This window comes from Phaethon lepturus, unplaced genomic scaffold, assembly GCF_000687285.1.
Source record: "Phaethon lepturus isolate BGI_N335 unplaced genomic scaffold, ASM68728v1 scaffold23571, whole genome shotgun sequence".
Taxonomy (NCBI): Eukaryota; Metazoa; Chordata; class Aves; order Phaethontiformes; family Phaethontidae; genus Phaethon; species Phaethon lepturus.
Window position 1 is genome coordinate 16,011 of NW_010517315.1, and position 18,723 is coordinate 34,733.

General features: G+C 53.2%; 1 protein-coding gene across 1 annotated transcript; it reads right to left on the minus strand.

The window, feature by feature from the left end:
• Positions 1-4,517: 4,517 nt before the first annotated feature.
• Positions 4,518-18,430, minus strand: LDLRAP1 (low density lipoprotein receptor adaptor protein 1). Its single transcript, XM_010296367.1, has 8 exons — positions 18,294-18,430; positions 16,602-16,714; positions 13,725-13,839; positions 10,849-10,921; positions 10,333-10,416; positions 8,860-8,990; positions 7,167-7,201; positions 4,518-5,117 (listed from the first exon to the last, which is right to left on the minus strand). Exons 1-8 carry the CDS (start codon positions 18,387-18,389, stop codon positions 4,973-4,975), a joined length of 792 nt encoding a protein of 263 aa, XP_010294669.1. The 5' UTR covers positions 18,390-18,430; the 3' UTR covers positions 4,518-4,972.
• Between the last annotated feature and the right edge of the window lie 293 nt (positions 18,431-18,723).

The window sequence follows — 18,723 nt, forward strand, 5'->3', positions numbered from 1 at the left end:
CATTAGAAGAGAGGTGCTAAATAAATGAAGTAATGCAATATTAAGACTCTCTCTGTCATAAGCAGTATCCACTCACTCCTGATAAATTGCTCGCGGTCAGGTGCCGGCTTGCTGCTAAAAGGACTTTCGAGCCAAGGGCTGGCAGCAGAGGCCCTGCTCGCTTCTCACTTATGCCGGGTAATTTCCCCAGCTTCTGGCCCCGCCGTGGCTGGTGTGGGCTCCCAGGTCCCACCGTGCTGCGGGTGGCGAAAGCTTCTGGGTCCTCCCAAGCCCAGGTTGCATCTTGCTTGGCTCCAGAAGCAGCTGCTCTGGGAGATTTTGGGGCTTTTTTGCAGCAGAGCAGGGGCACCTTCTTCCCCAAGTTCCCATCGACTTGACGAATGAGGGAGGAATCGAGGCCCCAGGTTTCAGGGAAAACTGGAGCAAAGACAGTAAGAGGATTTCCTCCAAAGGGGGGCCATAAAAAAGTTAACTTTTTGACAAGTTTATGGATTTTTGGCACTGAAATTACTGCTTTTTCAGGAGGAGGTATTTTCACACACCAAAGAGATTTGGCAGAATAACGCCGCACCCTTCGTTGTTTGTGCGGACCGAGGGTGGCCACATTGGCATGCGGCTCTGCGGCTCCCTGCAATGGAAACTTTGACAAAAGCCATTTGCGAATGCTGCATCACTGCTCTGGTCTCCTGCTGCAATATCGTCTCCTGCCATTAAGTGCTGCAAACCCTGGAAGAAGTTCAAAAGCAGAGGCAGAGACACACTTGCAAAATAGCCTTTCGGCTCCGGTTGCTGACCCGTGGTGAGCTCCTCTTGAGCAAGCCCCTGCCCCGGGTCCCAGCAAGACTGGCGAGAAGGCTTTCAGCAAACATCGCCTTGGCCCGGTGTTTTTTCTGGTTCTGCTCCCCTCGGCTTTGGCAGGGACCGATCTCACCGGGGTCCGGCGGTTTGCTGTTGCCGTTGCAGACAGCCATCACACAACGTGGACACGTAAGAGCAGAGGAGAGCAGTGCTCAACCAACACCCCTCCTCCCTTCCCACCCAGTCCCCCCTCCATCCCCAGCGAAAACGCGTTTGTGCTTCTCCACAAGGAGGGTTATTTCTTCTTGCTTCAGAGCACAGAAAGCCTTGCAGAGCAGCCGCTGGCACCCTGGGGCTGGCTATAAAAACCATAATGCAGCATTCAGGTGTTCAGATGAAATGTTGCTCTCTTTATTTGTACTTTAAAAAAGAATGATCTGGGTAATGACAGCCTTACAGCTCTCGCTCAGGCTTGGCATGAATTTACAAACTCTCTCGGCGCTCCGAGGAGAGAAGTTGAGCTCAGTACCTGCCGCACGGCACGCCGTCATCCTGAACAGCTCAGCGCTTCCCCGCCTCAGCCGGTTGGTAACCTCAGAGCCGCGTCTGGCCTCGACTCGGTAACACAAGTGGCCGTCACCCGCGAGCACTCGGTGAACAGAGAGGAACCGGCGATGCCTGATAAACTTCACATCTGCCTGTAAGCCCAGCCTGTAGCTTGGCAGCAATGGGGGGGGGTTTGTTGTGGTTTTGTGGGACACGTTAAATGAGTTTAATGAGTTACAGCACCAGCAGTTAAAGACACTAGCTCTGAGCTACATGGTCTGTGCAAGCTGTAGGTTTTGTTTCTTTACCAGGTGCTTTGGGGAGGGAGATTGAAGCAGGGCTCCGAGTTAGCTTCCTCACTCACGCTGGCTACTGTCTGTAGAATGGACGTCGTCGTTACATCCTGTACGTGCCCCATGCCAGCGCAGGGCAACAGACCCGCGTTTCACCGCACAGCCCCAGACCCCGCAGCTGAGGCTGCTGGATGGGAGGAGAACGGGCAGTGAAGTTGCTCCACGTCCCCCCGGGGAAACGCGGGTCTGGGCTGAGCAGAGCCACCGGCCCCCCCAGCTCACAGCAGATGCTGCAGCCCCCCGAGCAGGCAGCTGCCTTTCCGCAGCATAGCCCTGTCTCGCCACGGTGGGCCCCTTCCTCCCTCCCAAGCACGCAGCCATCAGGGTGAAGGAAATGGATGCTGAAAGTTTCTTAACTGGCACTTAAAAAAAGGTCACATCAAAACGGAAAGCTCAATTTGTTCCTCAGCATCGCCGTCAGTTACGCATGACGGTGCAGAGCGCCGGTACGCTCTCATCATCTGGGAGACCTCCTCACGCTGGAACAGACAATTTAAACAGAAAAATGAACTTCGTCGTTGTTGTTAGCCTAACGCTGTGGGAAGAGAGGGATCTCTGCAAAGCCCCTTTGCTCTGCCCGTTGCCCAGCTCCGATACCCCAAAGGGAGCGTGGTGCTACTCACAGGTTAAGTCTGTTTGTCAGCATCCCCAAATGAGTTTCTCCACGTGCTTCCCGGCCAGCCGAGCCTCAGCAGCGTGGCTAGCTGGTGGCTGCAGCAGCCCGGGCGCTCCAGGCTCGCAGCCGGCAAAGGCAGGAGCCGCAGGGGGAGGACGAGTGCCCAGGGCAGTGCCCAGCTCTCTGGGCTGTATTTAAAAGGCAGCTGTACAAATTAAACTCCCCCCGAGGGAGAAGCACTTTGCACGGTGACTCAGAATCTCTATCAATTAAGAGATTTTGGTTTTTGATGTTACCAGCACCACGTTTACCTGCAGACAGGCCCGAAGCACCGACCTCCCTCTTCTCATCCGTTGTCACACCCGTACCTGGCGGCCGACCCAGGGGACGGATTTACTGAGCTGGCTGCGCGGCCGCCTCCCCGCCCGGTGCAGGAGGGAAGGCGGTGGCTGCGCATCCCTCTGTGCATCCTGCGTGGCCGCATCCAGTCCCGTAAGCGTTTCCTACTGTCCAACTGCAGCCACCTTCCCACCTGGATGGCCCTGGAAGGCGTCTCCTGACGGACACAAACCTCCCGCGGGTGTTTCCGATCGCTCGCTGCTATGCATCCAGGGAGACAGTGAACTCAACCAGTTAGAAATACAAAAGCTTCTACACGTTAAAAGGACCATGGTAAAAATAAAGTCACCCAGTACAGACGCCCCCAAAAATGGTAGAAGTTTTATTTTCCTCCGTCCAGATATTCTTTACAGCAGGTTTTCTTAAAAAACTATATACATACATATATAGTATTGTGCATTTCAGTATATGCTCCTAGAGTCTCTAGAAAAGGAGAAAGTACAGAGAAATCCTCACGGTCCATTCCTGCAGCCCACGCTCTTTCCTAGGAAGATCACCACTCCCCGGGGCAGGACAAAGCGCTCGCTACAACCACTTCTGCGCAGTTTTGGCGTTGCTTGTGCAATAGGTTCATGTCTCTACCGTGTGCCTCTGTAGCATGGACAAACTTTGAACAATTCCTTCAGTCGCAGACTGACGCTACATGTAAGATCAAATAAGTCATGGGCGCAGTAGTTTCAAGATGTAAAATTGCTTTAAACACAATTTTGCAGGATAAGCAGAGCATACATTTTATTAAGAGACATGATGAGTCAGCTTCAGAAGTCCTCGATACCTTATCACAACAACACTTAGAGGGAAAAAAAAATCAAATCTAAGTTAGAGTCACTCAGCTGTTTCCTAATAAATTCTTACAGCTGACAAAGAGGTTTTTCTTTTCTTTTTTTTTTTTTCCTGCAAGCAGTTTTAAAAGAGTTATAAAGAGCTATCTGGGGAATGAATTAGTGTTTCAAAACCAAGTTACAAATCTATAAAACAGATTAGTATACTTCACATAAGGCCACAAACACTGCAAACTGTCAGTGTGACTATTTAGGATCATTAAACTTAATCTTTTAATTAGCATAAGCTTTATACCTCCATTACTTATTTTCAATTCCAGGAATAGATGAAGACAACTTCCCAAGCCTCACGGGAGATGCGGCTGTCAGGGGGGAAGAGAATCGGAATACCGCTGGAAGGGGCACCTCTTGCTAATTGAACATCCAGGTATTGGTCTTGCCTAATCCAATTCCATTTGAGTCTATTGAGTGAGCAACAACCAAATGGTTTTGAGACAGTAAAAAGGCATGCACAGCCAAATCCACTTAGCAGAGCTAAGAACACAGATCTGTTGTGCTGCGGGGCTCACCCAACCTGCAACTTTCAACATGCTTTAGCAAAACAAATTGTTACTTCCCGGTGGTTTTGTTTTTAAAGCCATCAGTGCAACAGAGCCTTAGTATTTCGAGTCGCATCAGAAACGGTGCATGTGAGTAGTCAGTTTTGAACAGACCTGCAGCATTGCGGGGTTGGTTGGGTTTTGGGGTTTTTTTGGTAAATAGCTTCTGAAGAGAAGTTACAGGCACTGCTTACCTTGACAATTCGGACCATTGCTTTCAATTCAAGTTTTAAAGTGCAAAACTTCATAGAGTCTTTGGGTAAAAAAGTCAATTCCCATACGAAGCTGGCAAAGAAAGAGCCAGAACACGGAGGAGTGACTGACAGCTGTGAGAGTATCACAGACATTCACAACAAAAGCAAGATCTCTGCTACCTCTGATTTTAACACTGCTAGCAGCTGCTGCAAATCTCCTCCCCTCCGCCTAGGCAGGTGATGTGTTCTTCAAGGAACAGTGGATTAGTAACAGTTGTGCTTGCAATTGTATTTGCATCTGCAGACCTTTGTCTAGAAAAGTATATACAGAGAGACTTTGGTGTTGCATAGTCTTTTTTTCAGAGAGGAACAGGCACTGCTGAAGGTTCTTCCATGGTATATTGCCACCTAATACTGTAGATGCTCTACACACCTGCCAATAATACATGTAAACTGTAACAGCTATGAATAAATATGTTCAAGAGCATCTCGTGGTTTAGATAAAAGCAAGGTACAAAAATCTGCATTAGATTTCTAAAGCTTTGGTCTAAACTGTGCTGTAACATCATCTGACTTGGTGAAAAGCCCTCAGAAGAGTCCCTTGCATACAGCACCCGGAACAGCATGATGCAGTCCATAGACTTTTAGTGGTTATTCTCTTGTCAGCTCTTCGATGCATTTGACCTCAAAACATGAACAGATCATCTTTCTCGCCCGTGTTGGAATCCATTTTGTTCCAGTCTACAGGGGAGAGCGTTTCTGCACTCTGCATGTCTTGAGCCGTCAGTCCCGTGTCGAGGACGTGAGGGTTTGTTCTCGACTGAGCCAGTCTAAGAGGGGAGAAAAACAGAAAATAAGAACACAAATCCGTGCAGTTTATAGCCTGGATGCTTGATGCATCCGTAATGCCGAACCCTTGCTGCAGTTCCACATTTCAAAATCCTCCAATGGAATGAAATAATTCAGTAAGGGGAGAGCTGGCATATAACATTTGCAGCGCGCTCAAGTTAGTTGCAGCTTTGGTGCTGGTTTATCCTAACATTTCCCCTACAGGCATCCAGGGAATTTGCAGTCTGGACATCCCGTATATTAATGGTCTGGCAGAACAGTGATGTTTTCCCTCCCCTGAGCTATTGCTGGCGGGTGCATCGTCGTTAGCCGGGATCTTATCTCAGTGTAAAGGCTCTGCTGACCAAAGGAGCCGCCTCATTGCAAGGACTCAATTTTCATGGTGGTGTCTGGACATGCAGCATGTGCTGTAGCTCGCTGCCCACTGCACTCCCCGGCCCAAGTGTTTAACTCTTTGGGTTAGGACACAGCAGGACTCAGATGATGTTTAATGGCCCACAGGGTCAGCTTTAAGGGGTCTCCATCTCAGCGCATCCCCGATGTTTCACAAAACCTAACAAGCCCCAGTTTGTTGTTGTGTTACTAAATACCTCTGTGAAAGTGTAACACTGCAGCATCAATTCTCCCAGGGCCAAAGGTTAACTCAAATATTTGGTGTTTCATCCAGGGGAGGCATGGTGTTGAATAAGCCTCAGATTAAACTAGCCACACGCACGTTTTTCAATAAAGAAGAAAAATGACCAGCGATGACGTTGCGTCAGGAACGCTTTCAGAAGCATCCGCCTCGGTGGATGAGCAGTCCAAATACTGAGTCACCAGGAGGCCAAGGGTGATGCGACAGCTCGGCATCCAGCAATGCAAAACAAAAAACCGCAACCAACAACATCTGCTTAATTAAGTAGGGCAAGGAGCAGAGGTGAGGAAAATAGATGACATTAAGACATAAATTCAAGCAGCCCCTTTATCGAACACGAGGTGGGACAGGGCTACCGTGGAAGTGGAAGCTGTAAATCATTCCTGAGAGCCAAACAAGGCACAAAGGTCTGTTTCCTGAGGGCTGAGCAGGCAGTTTTCTTGCGCTGCTGCAAACCCCGGCAGAGTCGAGCGGCTCTCGTGGAGGTAACGGTGCTGGGCTCAGCCCTGCTACCGCCCGGCTCCCTCTTTCAGCACCCCGCAGCCGGAGGAGGAGGAGGTCTGGCAGCTCTCTGCTGCCTGTAGCATCTGCACCCAAGGCAGCTCTTTGCCCAACCTGGGGCCTCCGCAGCTCGCGCTGCCCGGGCTGCCTCGCACTGATCTGGAGGATGGGACCTGCGTACACTAAAGCATCCCCATCGCCCCGCAGGGGTCTGCCTGCATGAGGACAGGGGAAAACTCACCTAAAAGAAAATGGGTTTGTCTAACATTGCTGGCTTGCTCAGCGTGCATGTGCAAGGAAGCTCTTAATTTGGTTTGGAAAGTGAACGAAAGCCACATGAACTTATGGCCACAAACTCTGAACGTGCTCAGGTGCATGAAGTCAAAATTGGTGCATCAGACTCACCCTGATGCAACCGTGCTGCAACTGGGACCGGTGGAGCAGGGAGGCTGCCCTCAGCAGTTGCTGTTGGTTTGGGGACAGACGGGAATGAGGTCCCAGGGTTAGTCCAAACCTCACGGAGGGGCGAGGAAGGGTGAAGTCCCCCTTCAGAAGCCAGAAGCTGGGACCAGTGTCGCGGCAGCCAGCACGGGGGCTGGAAACAGACAGCTTCAAACTGCCCTGGTAAGCGGGAGCAGACACACGGCTTGGGGAATTAAATTCCCTATCACATACAGCCCCTCTCCATCCTTAAAAGGTTGTCAAAATATTTGGCTTATCAGCCAGCCTCAAAGCCTATCTTTCAATTAACAGCTGAGGCACTGATGGGGCAGCTGCCTAGGCCAGATCATGGTGGCTGATTAGATTAGAAGCATTATTAAAAGCCAGTCACTAGTCAAGTGTCCCAGGCTGGTCCCTGGTGGTGTGAACTTGTAAAGGGAGTTATTAGAATTACCTTGAAAATGCCTCGTCGAGACCATCATCCATTTCCTTTGTTAAAGAGATAAAAAGAGAGAGAAGTAGTTGCTAAGAGAACGCACAAAAGTGTATTTAGAGATCCGGCTCCGCACTTGAGCACAGCAGACAAAAAATATACATATATTGACTTCTGAGTGCCTAAAGCAACACTCCCCTTAGTAATCTGCCTCCTTGGGCAGGTTTGATCTCACTCTCTGCACAAGCTCCAGGGTAAGAGGTGTAACTCCGGGTGGTTTGGGCTTCCTCAGGGCAGATCCCAGGGCTCGGGTTTGGGATGCCGTGCTCCCCTCGCCACCCAGGGACAGGGCAGGGGCTTGGCCCTTTCCCACCATCTCCAAACCAGGCTAATTCTGCCCCGCTGCCTGCATGGGCTGGATCTGGCCCATCAGCTGGACCACATCGCTCTCTGGGGTTCACCACAGCCCTCAGCTCTTCCAGCTCTTGCCACGAGACTGGCACACGCTGTGGGTTCCTGCTAAGAGGAGGGACCTGGGCAGAGCACAGCAGGATGCTCCAGGCATTCCCTCGGGCTCTTCTGGATCAGGAACTGGGAAAGCAACTCTGCACCAGCACAGGGGGAACAGGCACTGCTTGGAAGCAGCTCTGGGATCCTTTATCTCTGATCTGCTCGTAAGGTTTCCCAGGGAAAGCATTCGAGTTGCCTGGGGGAGAAAGTTTTCCCATGCAGGAAGATGGGCTCTGTGCAAGGGGTTTGCTGTGGACAGACTTGACTATTCCCAAAATCCTGTGATGTGCTTACAGACTTAATGTAATATGTAAAGTATGAAAACTCTGCAAGAATGGAGGGATCAGAGACCACTGATAAGCCTCCAGGATTTGGTATGATTTAGAATTGATCTTCAGGTTTAACCTGAAAAGCCTCAGGCTCAGACCTGGCAGACTCAAGAAACAGGCTCCAGGCAAAGGCCTTTATCATTCAATTCTCCAAAATTTCGCAGACGGCGTGTTCCCAGAGAGGGCTCGTGGCAGGGACGAGGTCCCAGATCAGGTGGGGTTCAAAGACCAGCCCCAGCCCGGTTGGGGACGGAGCACTGGGGCATGGAGGGGGCTCCCCGATGGATGCACCCCTGGGCACATGGTCTGTGTTGTTATTTTTCTATTAGTGGTCCATGAAACAATTAAGCCAGATAACTGAGGACGTTTTAGAGAAGCCATCCATGCTCACACAAGCCAGATACAGGCACAAACAAGAACAAGGGAAAAATTAGAGTAATAACAAACATAAATATAACCTGGTTTTAGTGAACGGTAAACAAAAGCCATCAACATAATGATTTTTTCCCCTGAACAGAACAGTTAGGTGGTCTCTCAATTAAGGGACAAACCACTGAGAAATGCTGCTTAAGAATAAGTAATATTCAATTATCTGACAGCGGCGTTTCTCAGAGTGCCTCGCAATCTTGTTCATTTATTTACAGAGACTAGAAAGGGCAGTAGGTACTCGAACACTCATCGATCATTTCGAGTAGGACACCAAAACCCAGCTCGCTCGGGCACCTCTGAAACCCTGCGTGAGCGGCTCAGCCACCGCAGACCTCCCGGGAAGACGGGGTTATCCAAGAAAAAGCCCCGTGATGGGACCTGGAGCACATGAAATGGAGGTGGCATCGCACCCCCAGGCTCGGCACGGGTGCCCCGGGAACACTTACCCACACCACGTCGTTGTTTACAGAGGAGCTGGAGCCAAACGTGTTGTTACCTAAGTGTGGGGAGTTTGCGCTGCTGGTCAGGGGCGATTTGGCAGGATCTTCTAAATCCAGCAAGTTCCCTGTGGCTGCTGCTGTGAACAGAGCAGAGGAGGAATGAGGCTGGGGAGGAGATAAGAGAGATGACACAAAACCAAGCCTTTTTGCAGCAGTTGCTTCCCCTCAAGAGGGGAATCAAAGGGTTCCTCAAATTTCTTCAGCATGGCCCCAAGCTTCAGCACGGAGGAGCTGCATTCACCCCAGCTGGGCATGTGGTTCCAGCCCGAGTAATTCGTGACACTCAGATCAGGCACCCAAGATGCCCTCGACAGAGACGCGGGGGAGGACGGGCTGGCTCGTCCCTTCAGCCGCCATCGGGGGAGGCTCCTGGTACCCACGTACGCGCAGGGTGAATCAGGATCAGCCCCGAGCAAAGCTGAGACATCCCACCCCAGGACATCCCCCCCAGGGTGGGAACAGACCCCAGATGATAGCCTGAGCTCAGCCCAAGGCATAGATTCAGCATCTTAAAAAGATGCATCGCTATTTTGTAGGATTGAGGGCAAATCCTGCACTGGGTGAAGAAACAGTTTATGGCTTGGGGGCTGCTGGTACACCGCAGGCTGGGTTGTTTCAGGGAAGCCTCAAATCCTCCCCACCACCCTGCAGTAAGGGGGGATGCAGAGCATCCCCCGGGCAGGCGCCGGAGCCCATTCCTGCACCCGTGGCAGCCCCGGGCCTCACTTATCCTGATGTGCAACCATTTGTGACAGATTCCTCCAGTCCTGGACCTTCCCATGAAGAAACGAGACATGCAGCCTGGAAGGAAGCCCAGTTTAATGCTGTTTTCCTCCGTACCAAATCCTCTTATCTCCATGGCCAGCATGGGAGAGAGATTAGCCTTTTGTCCCACTTCTCCCTGGCTATGCATCTTGTGTTTCAGAGGCAGCGGAGGACCCATGGCCAGGCACTGAATTATGAGGGGTTTTACGATTTAATTGTGTTATTTTAATGCACTGCTCCCTCCTTAGGAGGCAGAGTGGCACCTGGATGCCCATGTCCTTCAGCTGATGGGATGGCAAGTCTTTTGGGTCCAAGAGAAACTCAAAATCAAACTTGGGATGTGTGGGTCCACGCTAAGCTCATAAGGACATTACGGCCAGTTTGCCTCCGGCAGAAGTAAAGAGATTTGGGGTGGCAGCACAGCCATGTACGAGGGGCTGCACGAGACACGGGGGAGATGGAAGGACCCGGCAGGCAGCCACCGTGTCCCAGCCACTGTGCTGAGGGTGACATCTCCACTTTGACCAAAGTGTTTGCTCCTCGCTGGTCTTCAAAGCCCTCCCAAGAGCCTGCCCCATTCAGGGGAAACCCCGCAGACCTTGGGCTGTTCCCCATCCCCGAGCCCGAAGCAAAGCTCCGCTGTTGGTGACTTACATGTGTCAGGACAGGCGGGGGCATCCAAGCTGGGGCTGCTCGTCCCTTCTCCTTCTGAGATGGACCTTTCCCGCTTCTCCTTCTCTGCAAAAGAGGGAGACCCTGTCACTGCCCATGGACCGCTTCCCTGCAAGCCTTTTGGGAGGAGGGACGGGGGGACAGGTAGGACAGGCCACCAGGTCTCCTCTGTCCACAGCAGCCCAGGCTCTGGGTGTGTTTTATAACCCTGTGGAAGGCGAAAGCAAAAATCCTGACAGCGGCAGGCTTGAGATACCACAGAGGAGCACCAGGTCCTCCACACCCTGCCTGCGAGAAAGAAGCGGAGCCAAAATTTGGCTGGATTTACAAGGCTGTCAAGAGAAACCTGGAAGACGCCTTAATTCGCACCAGAGGTTGGACCAACCTTAACAGCAGCCTGGAAATTTGGAGGGTGACGGGGAAAAAACACTCAAAAAACCCCAAAGTTGTCCCTTGAACATTCAGGTGAAGGGAGGGAAGAGGGGAAAAAAACCTCACCTTCCTTAGCCGCTTGCCAGAACTCAAATGCGATTCTGAAAGCCTGGGCTACGGTGAGGGTGACTGCTTGTGCCTGAAAAGACAGCGGTGAGGCAGCACGTTAATTGGTGGGTTCTCACATAGATTTAAATTGTTTGGAGGTTTTGCTTTGTAGATTCACGTTAACCTGGATCCAACCAGGCGTCCGCTCCGCGCGCTCCTCGCCTGCCTGGGGAGGGGTAATCAAATACTGGTGGAAGCAGAGACTTGCTCCACGTAGGACAGCCAGCTCGTTGTAGACACGTCTTTAACGGGAAGATGGAGGAGGCAGGGACATGGCTGTCACAGCCATCACACTGACAGATGGGGAGAGAAGAGCCACTCCTGACCACGCAGCTCTTCACGCACCCCACACCTAAGGGTGATCAAAACAAGTGCAAGTGCTGCACGGCTCTGGGCTCATCCTCGCAGCTTCCCAGGGGATGCGGCTCCCCGCTCCGGGCTGAGCCCACCGCAGAGCATCACCCGCCAGAACAACCAACATCTCAAAGGGCATCAGTGCCTGGGTCAGGCCCCCGGACCACGCCGCCATCGCCATGCCAGAGCCGGGGAGGGATGCGCAGAGCTGCAGTCCGTTCCTGCCCGGCGTCGTGCACAACCACGTGCATGAGGATGCTCCGAGAGCAACAGACAACGGGGTAAAACACCGCAAATTTGCAGCGCTCTCCAACAGGGAGCAACCTCGGAGGCAGGAGGAGGGAGACCCGCACGCGTCTTCCCTTGGCTCCCCTGAACTAAGCTGGGGCCACGCTGGCTTAGACCAACAGCGTGGGTTTGTCCTGCAGCAGCAGCAGGACACCTTCCCCTTCAGCCCCTCCATTCCTCCCCACGCCGAGAGCTTGAGTAGCATTAAAAAAACCGCACCACTTTAAATAGCCCAAGTTGCTGGAGGTGTATAAATAGTGACATAAATGCCAGTTTCATTAGGAGAAGTCAGAGCTCGTGAGCAGTTTAAGTGGAAGGAGATAACGAGTAGCACTGCACGGCTGGCTCGCTGCAGGAGCCTTCAGGCCTGAGTTGGTTTTACGAAGTTGCAAACTAAACAAATGCAGATCCGGGTCCGTAACTCGCAGCCCCTGGTAGCTGGGAGGATGGGGGCATCCCCCAAAGCCGGGCGCTCCCGCGCAGGAGCAGCGAGATGACCAGCAAACCTCCCCGTGCCAATTCAGCCCCCAATCCTCTGGATGTCGGAGCTATTTACATCTTTGATGGAAGTGCAAATGCTTTATGGCAAAAACTTAAATATGGTAATTAAGTATGAAACTCCTCGCAGCTGTTTACAATTTAAGCTGTCACATCTGAATCAAGTTTAATAGACCCAGCTACCGTTGAGAATTACCCATGAACTAAAAATATGGACTAATTATATGCCCGTGACTGGTAGCTGTGCGTACATTCAGGGACCCTGCCCTGGGGCAGGGATGGTCCCTGATCTGGGAGCAGGGCATCACCTTACCAGCATGACGTTCCTGCATTTGATAGACAAGAAAAAAAAAAAAGTCTATTTTTTGCCACAAAAGGCCTTGGAGAACTTTATTTGGAGGGACATGCACTGAGCTGATGTACCACTGATAATTCTTTTAGCACTGGAGAGATTTAAATTTTAATTTGCAGAGTGAGGCTTATCTTTGCCGTGCAAGGATGGGAGCGCACGCTGCAGAAGGGAGAGACGACTTGTAGCTTCCATTATTCTCTCCTCAGAAAAAAAGCCACAATGAATTGGGGGAAGCACAGAACATTAACAGAGCTGCAGTGGCCACGCTCCGGGCACAGGGATGCTCGTACAGACCCAGGAATCGCCACGTCAGGATGCACCGGGTGGGAATGGCTCTCGAGAGGTTTGTTTCCCCGCACATTCAGGAGACCCTGTTCTCCACTCAGGCATCAGGGGAAGGATTTCTGGGGGCAGAGGGATCCGATCTGCCCTTCTTCTCCCCTAAAGTGCCCTCCTGCCATCGGGAGGGGGCTCAGTCCCAGCTCTGGCCCCACTGGAGAGACCTCCAGGGCTCTCCTTGCCCCATCTGCAGCCAGTGCCCAGTGACCCACTTCTGTCCCTCGCCAGCTCGTCAGTGCTGGGTCCCTGCCCACCCTGATGCACTGAATCAGCTGGAAAAAATCCCATGAGCAGGTCCAAAGCAAGAGCCAGAGACCGTTCTCTATACGGAGGTCTCTGCTCCGAGCCCCATCCTTGGCACGCAGCGGGGTCTCCGGCGCGGCTCCCGCCAGGAGGACGTGGCCCCGTCTGCAAAGATGCCGCTAAAAGTTGGGCAAGGAGCTTCAATGGCAAGAAAGGGAAGGAAGCCAGGGCGGTGAGCCCAGAACTGCTGGCTAAATGCCCCCCGTCAATGAGGCTGCCCCCGGGCACCTCGCTGCCAGCCTCCCCAGAGACCTCCCTGCCTGCCAAAGCCTCTCCACACGCTGGGCTCAGGTGGGCTCCGATGGCCCGGGGACGTGGATGCTGAGCAGGGACGAGTCCCAAAGGCTGGGACGGCAGCACAGTGAGGGGGGTTCAGGTGCCGGTGCAGGACCAGGTGCTCTCACCCTCTGCCCCCAACCTTGGGGCAGAAAAGCTTTTACCTGCCAAGACGATGGGCTGAATCCAGCCCGGAGTTACACCCGCTCAAGAGCGCCGGCCAGGCACTGGGCAGCATTGCCAGGATAAACGGCCTGCGGGCAGGCAGTGACGGCAGCAGGAGGGTGGGTGCTCTCCCATGGCCATTCGCTGGGGCAGGGCCCCCCCTCGCTCTAACTAGGGGCAGAACTGTTTTCTCACCGGCATAGCCCCTCTCTGCTTCCTCCTCCTACAGCCACATCCCCATTTCTTCCTCTGGACTGACCATTTTCCGTTTGGTACAGAGGAAGGCATGGCACTCCAGGTTCTCATTGAGCTGGTTCTGGGCAATGTAGGCAAACACTTTATCGTGGATCTTGTCTGCCGTGCAGTAGGATATCCTGAAAGACAGAATGAAACGTCTTGTCCGGGGCGCTGCGTCCAAGGGAGATCAACCAACCCCTCCTCTGACCTGCCAGCAAGCGCCTACCCAGGGCTTCCAGCTCCAGGGCCAAGCAGGGAAGGCAGAGGGAGCGTGGGAGTGTTACCAGCTTCGATGCGACTCCTTCCCAAAGCAAGAGGAGTCGATGCCACTGGCTTGAGCATAAGAGAAGCCCAGAGCAACTCCTGCAGCCACGGTGTGAACCATGTGCGTCACGCGCAGAGGCAAGAGAGAAGAGAAAATGTTTCACATTGTGGGAAAGGACAGGTTAGAGAAGGTAAAGACTCTGCAGGGTGCCAGCCTGGGACTACGCCTGACAAATGCTCTGCCTTCAGAAGAGAGACTCTGGAAGATTTTCCTTGAGGATAAGCTCACAAGGAAAGAGAAGGACTTGTTCTCAGCCTACGATTTAATCTCAAGGCTCAAAGCAGGGAAGGCAGTTGATGCAGGGTTGCCCAAGAAAAGCTGTTGGAAAGGCCGAAATCTGGGCTCCGAGATCCACAGGAGCAGATGCAAAGGATGCTCTGAGCCCCCCTGAGCACACAGGACGTGGGGACAGAGGCTCAGCCTCCCCACTGGAGCATCCCCAGGATGGCCGTGTCTCTCCCGGCCACCGCGCAGGGCAGGGCTGACTCCGAAATGCCAAACAAGGCTCTGGAAGAGCAATAGGCTGACCTGGGGAGACCAGGCTGTGACCGAGGGCTCAGCTCCCTTCTGCAGGGCAGCGGGTCCCTCAGCATCAGCCAGTGCCATCTCCCACGAGTCCATCCACGCCCGGAGCTGCAGGACTGAGCGTCTCGTCTGAAGCCAGCAAGCACCGGCCAGAGCAGCCCCGGGTTTTTAGCGCAAGGCGGCAGGCGCTAGCGGTGAGCAAAGCCTCTTCCCTGGGCACGCAGTAAGTCAAACAGGTGTTAAGGAAAGAGGAAACCCGAGGAAAAAGTGGGACACTTCAGTAAAAGTTTTCCCATGGCCCCACGATGCCCCTTCAGCTCCTGCTCTCGCTGCCCCTGAGAGTTTGCAGGGAGGGGACTGGAAGGTCCCAGTTGCCAGCAGATGCTGGGACTTTAAAAAAAGCCACATTCAAAATTTATTTACACTGTGTTAGTTCCTTGCTGCATGTAAAGATGCCTCTGCTCAATGGCCTATATTTTGTTTTCCAGAGCTGAGCCGTGCTCTGGGTTAAAGAGGCACGTGGATGTTCACCCCTTTCTCCTGTTTGTTCCCGAAGCGGTGTGGCTGCTTTTTTAATAGTTGCGATGAGCCGTGGAAGGTCATCTGCACAGGCTGGTGGCCCTTCCAGCACCCCCAGCGCTCAACTTGATATTCAATGGCCACTAATTTCCAGGGAAGGGGTAATTCACATCCGCCACTGAAGCGAGCTAGTTTTACAACTGAGGCCTCTGGCAGTGGCACGTCTGGTGACGGTGGCTGCATTTTAGCCGCAGTCACCCCAACCTGCCCCAGCACATCATCCAGCGCAACAGCTCAGAGCCAGCATCATCCCAGTGAGCAGAAAAGCTGAAGAGAAGACAGTAGAGGTGTTAGACGAAAGCCCTGGGACTGCCACTGGTGGAGCATACTTGCACCCCCCACGCACACAGACCCCACTTCCACTGTGATCCCTGCTCCCACGGCACCAAGCATCTCCGGGGAGCAGCATCGGTCCCCACGTCAACAGCCTGTTTAGGATGCGCTGACTTCAGTCAGCTGAATCGAGGGGATGCTCGTACACAAACGCTGACCAGGAGGAACAGCTTTACTGACGGCTCTTAAAGCATCCGGGCAGAACTTAAGGCAGCATCTAAAAACCCCGGCCCCATGGCTCTGCCTGCATTTACACCAGTGCAGCGATCCCGATTTTGGCGTGACGGCGCTCACGGCCGCTTCGCCCAGCTCTGCTCTTTAGCAGCGGGTTGATCTCCCGGGGAGGGCTGGGGCTCAGCACCGGTGGCTGTACGTGACTGCTTAGACTGAACTGAAGAAAAGCAAGTGGGTTAGTAGTCTGGTGAGAGAGAGTGCCCCAACCCAGCGCTCCCCATCTCGCATTTAGCAAAGGGGGACAGAGCAGCAGGTGAAGGACAGAAGCAGAGTGTGGGGGATGTAGAGGGAGAAGGGATGGAGGAGATGAGAAGGGCCAGATCCGAGCTGAGCTCTGCTCTGCCAGGCTTGCACCTGCCTCCAGCCTCTTTGGAAGAAATACTTGCCAAAGCCAGAGGAGCGGATATGGGATAATCCATCCTCGCGCTCCCCACACTGGTATTTAGTCTCAACAGCTGTCCCAGCCCTGCTCTTTTCCAGAGCTATGGAAACGTATCGGAGATGTGGAGCAGCCAGCGAGGCGAGGGCAGCCCCGGCTCCGGCATTTGTGTCCTCGCCCGCTCAGAGATGCTCCAACCATTCTCTGTATTTGACTCTTTCCACCACCCCAAATGCTCTGGCGTTTCTGGTGCCGAGAACAGACACTAAAGCCACGCGTGGCCATGGAGTTCTTGGCTGCGGATCCGCAGTCCGCACACACAACACCCCCGGGCTTGAGAGGTCTTTCCTTACTCCCTGTAGGACACTTATTGCACCTAGTAGAAATTTACCTTAAATTTAGCAACTGCCCTCCTTCCCATCAAGACGTGACGGCCAGAGGGGCGTCAGCTCAGCCCGGGTGGACACCAGAGCAGACAAGGAGCCCTGGGGCACACACCCACGGAAGCGCATCCCATAACCCACCTGTATATGGAGATGTTCTCAATCAGCTCGTTCGTTCCGCTGTCATTTAACACAATTCCTCGGGGTGAGACTTTCAGAGTCACTTTCTGCAGTTTCTTCCCACTTGCTTTCGCCTTTGGAAGGAAAAGAGGGAGGGGAGAGTTACAGGCTTTTAACACTGATACATCCAAAGGTACATGAGCAGAGCAGAGACTGTAGATAGGCGCTGCCTAACAGGCATATTAATAGCACTCGTTAGTACTAGAGACTAAATTTACTACCAGGTGCGATAAGGCACTTGTTAAAACTTTTCCCTCCCTGAAGCAGTGATTTTTGCTAGCATTAATGAGACAAGGACATGCACCCTCCACCCCACACAGAGGTATTTCCAGCCCAGCACCCCCATGAGGATTTCCCCGCGGCCGTCAACACGAAGCAGTGGCTGCTCTGGCCGAGCCATGCGAGCACTTTGGTGAAACCTCTGGGATTTTTGTCTTTAGGGCCAGCTCCACAGCAGAGGGGCACAGCAGCACGAACAAGGGAGGATGGTTCTGCAGGACATGGGCTCCCAGGCTGTGCTGCCAAACCCCACTCAAGTGGTAAAGCATCCCCCACACCAAGGTCAGGACACCAGCTTAAAAAGTAACTAGACTTTTACGGGCCACTTTCTCTTATTTACTAGTCTCGTGCTTTCAGCCTTCAGGTTACATTCAGCTCACTGCCCAGCTTCTCCCCAGGAAAAAGTAAATGCACAGCTAGCTAGCTGCAGACTGCAGACCTGGATCCTCAGCCCTGCTTCCTGGGGACCTCACTTGAGCCGCATCCAGACTGGCCAGCGGTTGGTCCTGCCCCTCCGAGGCTGGCCTCAGCCCTGGGGCTTTTATTTAAAGGCTCCGTTCTCGGTCAGTCAGAGCAGATGTGAAGGGCTCTGCCAGCAGCTCTCGTTTCATGCGAGCACTCCCCTCCCGTCCAGCTCAGCACATGCCAGAAAAGGATCCATCATTACCCAGCGCAGTTTGCCACCCCGTTGAGTTTTATGACGGTTAACTGTACAATTGGGCCTTTGCCTCATTCAGTTTTATAAGGGCTTAAAGAAGCGTTAATTTTACTTGGAGCCCGGTGAGCAGGGGCTCCAGGGAGGCTTGGTGCGAGAGGACGGCTGAAAATCGGTCCCTCTTGCATCAGAGGTTACAGCGGGACGGCAGCTGTATTGGCTGGGAACGGGAGCAAGCTGTCCTCCTCCTTTCTCCTCTTAACCCTCCAAATACCAGGAAGGAAAACCCAGAACTGCATGCCTGCTCTTGGTCAGGCGCTGGCCGCACTCAAAACACTTTCCCTGCCTTGCAAGAAGAGAGATGACCCTGGGGAAGGCTGATTTCACCAGGTCAGAGGCTTCTTCCACACCCAGGGTCACCCAAAGCTTATCAAGGGGAGCCAGAGCTGTTACTCAGACATGTAACACCAGCTTTCTGCAGCCTGCCCTATCCACGGGCTGGGCTTGGTCCCAAGGGCTTCCCAGTGCTGCTCTCTGCATTGCTACTTACACCACCAGATGCCTGCTCACCCCTGGAAGGGCTGGACCTGCAATCCTGACACCCCTCAGCCTGCAGACCGACAGCACTGCCTCCAGACCTGCGGCTTTTGCAATTCTCCCCAGAGACAGACTTGTTTGAACAGGAGGAGGCAAGGCTTTGCTCCAGCACGGACACTCACGGTGGCGACGATCCTTTTGACGGCGGCCGCAGAGAGCTCCTCTCCCTTGGGCTGTTCCACCAGCGTCATGCCCATGTACTTGAGACTGAAGAGCATCCCCTCCAGCAGCGTCTCACGGGTATCGGTCCAGTTCTCCGGGAGCTCTAGAGACACAAAGAGGCTCTTAGATTCCCAAATGCACAAGCTGTGAGGTACGAGCAGGGCGTTGGTTTAGCTACTGCCTGGACGCCCGTGCCCGAGTGGCTGGGAGACCTCTCGGTGCTGCCACGGCTCTAATGCAGCCCTGAGGGAAGGAAATGGGGCAGAGACAAGAAACACTCCCCAAAACTTCTTCCACGAGCCACAGCAAATGGTAGCGACCCTTTAAGATCCCTCAGCTCCTTGGTTTAATTGTGAGTGTCCAGGCCCACATGGTAACCACGGGGATCCT

Bases quoted from the DNA above. Each gene is read 5' to 3' on its own strand.
- LDLRAP1 (XM_010296367.1), bottom strand. From the start codon at position 18,389: ATGCTCTTCAGTCTCAAGTACATGGGCATGACGCTGGTGGAACAGCCC. The intron at 8,991-10,332 runs GTAAGTCACCAA...CTCTGTTCACAG, and splicing joins CCCCGCCTGTCCTGACACAT to CAGCAGCCACAGGGAACTTG. The intron at 7,202-8,859 runs GTAAGTGTTCCC...TCTTTAACAAAG, and splicing joins TAAACAACGACGTGGTGTGG to GAAATGGATGATGGTCTCGA.